At 41.0% G+C, this 3,421-nt stretch overlaps 2 protein-coding genes across 2 annotated transcripts in view; one reads left to right on the top strand and one right to left on the bottom strand.

The window, feature by feature from the left end:
* Positions 1 to 2,503, top strand: part of LOC102293095 (cytochrome P450 3A40) — a 14,494-nt gene extending 11,991 nt beyond the window's left edge. Inside the window, exons 11-13 of the mRNA XM_042223865.1 lie at positions 1,438 to 1,664; positions 1,782 to 1,944; positions 2,227 to 2,503. Of these exons, the coding sequence (XP_042079799.1) occupies positions 1,438 to 1,664; positions 1,782 to 1,944; positions 2,227 to 2,304 (468 nt within the window). The 3' untranslated portion in view covers positions 2,305 to 2,503. The remainder of the gene's footprint in view (positions 1 to 1,437; positions 1,665 to 1,781; positions 1,945 to 2,226) is intronic.
* The window catches only part of LOC102292785 (cytochrome P450 3A30), a 20,398-nt gene that overhangs the window by 6,043 nt on the left and 10,934 nt on the right, over positions 1 to 3,421 (bottom strand). The gene's annotated exons all lie outside the window — the stretch shown is intronic.

The raw sequence follows: 3,421 nt of genomic DNA, 5'->3' as shown, positions 1-3,421 counted from the left end.
AGCTACATTGTAGCCACAGCTGCCCTGGGGCGCACTGACAGAGGCGAGGCTGCCGGACACGGGCGCCACCGGGCCCTCTGAATGCATAATGATCAAGTTCATAATAAACCTCAAAATTTACCTATAAGAAGTTTTATGTTTTTTTCTTTAATTTCTTTTCAAGGCTGTTTTAATTTAATTTCCTTTTACCTTATTTCGTGTATTTTCTTGGATTAATTACTACATTGCAATAGTGCATACAGACTGTCTCTCAACCAGAAATCCAAACAGCTGTTTTTAAATTGTACCACTAGAGGGCAGAAGAACTCCACAATAGGGTTGGGTGTCGTCACTGATTTCTATAATAGATTCAATTTCGGTTCACAAGGTTCCGATTTGATTCGATTTGAATGGGGGTAAATTTTGCGTCAGACAGTCAGAAATATTATAACTCTGATCATTTATCAGTATTGGCACTTGTGACACTTCATCGGAGGTGTGAGCATCACAGCAGATGCCTTTGTGTCAAAGATAAAACACAGAAAAACATGAAGTAGATTTTCCTGGCCTGGCTTTTTATAGCAGATAGCCTTAAAAATATTCTGCAGTAGATCATAAACTGAAGAAAACCTTGAATCAACATATGAACATTACCTGATGCTGCGGAAGTGAAGCAGTGCAAAGTTAGGTGTTATTTGAGACACAGGTAGGCGTTTTGCAATGATTGTTGTATCATTTTTAAAGGTTTCATATTTCTTGGGAATTAACAGCAGAAATTAGACTTTCTTGTCAGAAGTCATTTAAAAAAACCTGCGACTGACAGCGCTGTAAACAACGGTAGACTGGTGGGTAAGCAAGTGAATAATGCAGAAAACAGAGATTTGAGATTGTAAACTGTTCTTGAAATACACTGAAAGAGAGAGCTTTGCAGGAAGTGGGATTTTTATCGTGGTGGAAGCAAAACAGCAAAGGTAAGAGGGAATAATGAGGATATTTATCTAATGCGAAGCTAGTTTTGATCTTCTTTTGCTGCTGGTTCAGTGAATTTTGGTTGGAAAGTGACAAAACCTGCAGCTTCAGACTCTTTCAGCCCTGACCGCGTGTCCATGTACCTGCTGTCGGGTGAGAAAGCCGACATCTCACAGACTCTGATGAGTCGGATCCGCTTTCTGTTTACGTCTTTGTGTTGAATCCGTTTATCTGCTCTCATTTACTGTTTTAGCAGTTTGGTGGTTGTTGAAATGAAAACATTAACATGAGATTCTGGTGATTCTGGCGAAGTACATGTATATTTAAAATCTATTCAGGACATAATGAATCAGTATCCCGTTATTCAAGCTAAAATGGATTTTAATCGGAAAAGCGATAATTGAAACCCACCCCTACTCCACAAAAGTCCAGTTTGTGGGTGATATCAAGAAGTGGCTCAGAAAGACATGTTTATGTGCTTGTGTTCAGGCTCCCATCCAGTACCAGGAACTAATGCAGATGGAGTATCTCGACTGTGTCATCAATGAGTCTCTCCGATTGTTCCCCATTGCTTCACGTTTGGAGCGTGTGGCCAAGGCCAGTGTGGAGATAAACGGCTTTGTGATTCCAAAAGGTATGGTTGTCATGGTACCCACCTGGCCGATGCACCGGGACCCCGAGATTTGGCCTGAACCAGAGAAATTCAAACCTGAGAGGTACGGAAAGGTGTCTGATGTGACAAAGCAGAATGAAGCTCTGTGGGATATATCCCAGTTTCTGTTGTTAATATACTGTGTGTGTGTGCATGTGTGTGTGTGTGTGTGTGTTCTCAGGTTCAGCAAGGAAAACAAGGAGACAATTGATCCGTACAGCTACATGCCTTTTGGAGCAGGCCCGAGGAACTGCATTGGGATGCGATTTGCTCTGGTTGTGATGAAACTTGCAATAGTGGAGATCCTCCAGAGGTACAGCTTCTCTGTGTGTAAGGAGACCGAGGTGAGAGCCCAGATCATCTTCTCTAACTGCCATTGCCTTTTTTATGCTGTATGAAGAGCCCTGTCCCAAAATGATTCACTGCTAGTTTAATAGTGATATGGACGATGCATCCACCGTGTATATCAGTCCAAAGATAAAAAGCCATGAACTGGCACAGCACTGGATTTTACGCATTTCTACGTTTTCCATCAGTTTTCCACCTTAAGTTGTTTGGAGATCTGAAATAAGAAGGCAGAGTTTTGTGTGTATTTGTCATTTATTTTACATGTCACTTCCTTGCAGATCCCCTTTGAGTTGGACATCCAGGGTCTGCTACAACCAAAACGACCAATCAAACTGAAGCTGGTGCCACGTTCTTAACCCTCCTGCTAAAAATAAAAATGATAATGAAAGATTCTCTTCTTAATTGTGCTCGTTACAAACCTTTTGTGTACAGAAGCAAATGCTAGTTTTTTACCGAAACAGTACAAGAGTGTGCCTCTGCATCTTTTTTCTTAACTGAGTGACAGATGAACCATTTTACTGATCTTTAAAATCAATAAAGAATGTCCAGATTCTTCTACTCTGTCCTGTCATTTTTATGCGCTGCAGATAACTCTGAATGTAGTCACTTTGCTGCTCACATTAGGAAAATAAATGTTAAAATTCAGTTTTATGTAGTTTCCAACAACAGTCAACTCAAGGCATTATATGACCTAAAGTGAATGCCCACCAGTACCAGAGAGAGACCCCATAATTGCTTTAGTGAAAGGTTTGGTGATGATGTGGAGGACAAATTTCTTTTGACCTGGAAGACACAGCGAGCAGAATAAGGCTCAGGGCGGGGCCTGGTCGGGGCCGTAGAGACCACAAACAAGAAATAGGAAAAAAAAAATTAAAACTCTGGAGGAAAATGGAGAAAAAGGTTAATGACAGGCATGTGGTGGATTTTAACCTGATTTCTAGGTTTAAAGGGAGCCAATGAAGAGAAGTTTAAAATGTCAGGCCCATTTCTTAACCACTCAGGCTCTTAGATCATGGGGACGACCTGAGTGGGATAAAGACACGAGTGCTTTCTGCTGTTGTGTAAGAGCATTAATTACCAAATGTTAAAACAAACAAAAAAAGCTTTACCTTAAGAAATGTATATCTGTATGAAGCACTGAAGTAAAATAGCCTCTTTTTTTTTGCTCTAACAGCGCCCCCAAGTGGACACTTTTCCCCTTAAGTTCATGTGCTCTTGCCCCTTCACTGATCCATTCTCCGGGTTTTAGTCCATCTTGTTCTTTCCATGTTTATAAACAGAGGCTAGAGATAAAAAAAAAAAATCTGAGGCGGGCAAACCAGCTACAGTGCAAACACTAAATGTTCTTAAGGTTGGATTGGAGGACTACATTTGTAGTCAGGGGACACCTGTGAAGTGAAAACCTTTTCAGGTGATCACATCATGAAGCTCATTGAAACAAGGCCAAGGATTTGCAGCGCTGTCACAAAGCAA

Source organism: Haplochromis burtoni, unplaced genomic scaffold (genome assembly GCF_018398535.1).
Source record: "Haplochromis burtoni strain Fernald_Lab_line unplaced genomic scaffold, NCSU_Asbu1 Contig_122, whole genome shotgun sequence".
Classification (NCBI taxonomy): Eukaryota; Metazoa; Chordata; class Actinopteri; order Cichliformes; family Cichlidae; genus Haplochromis; species Haplochromis burtoni.
The sequence above is the reverse complement of the archived record's forward strand: the minus strand, read 5'-3'. Positions and strand labels throughout refer to the sequence as shown.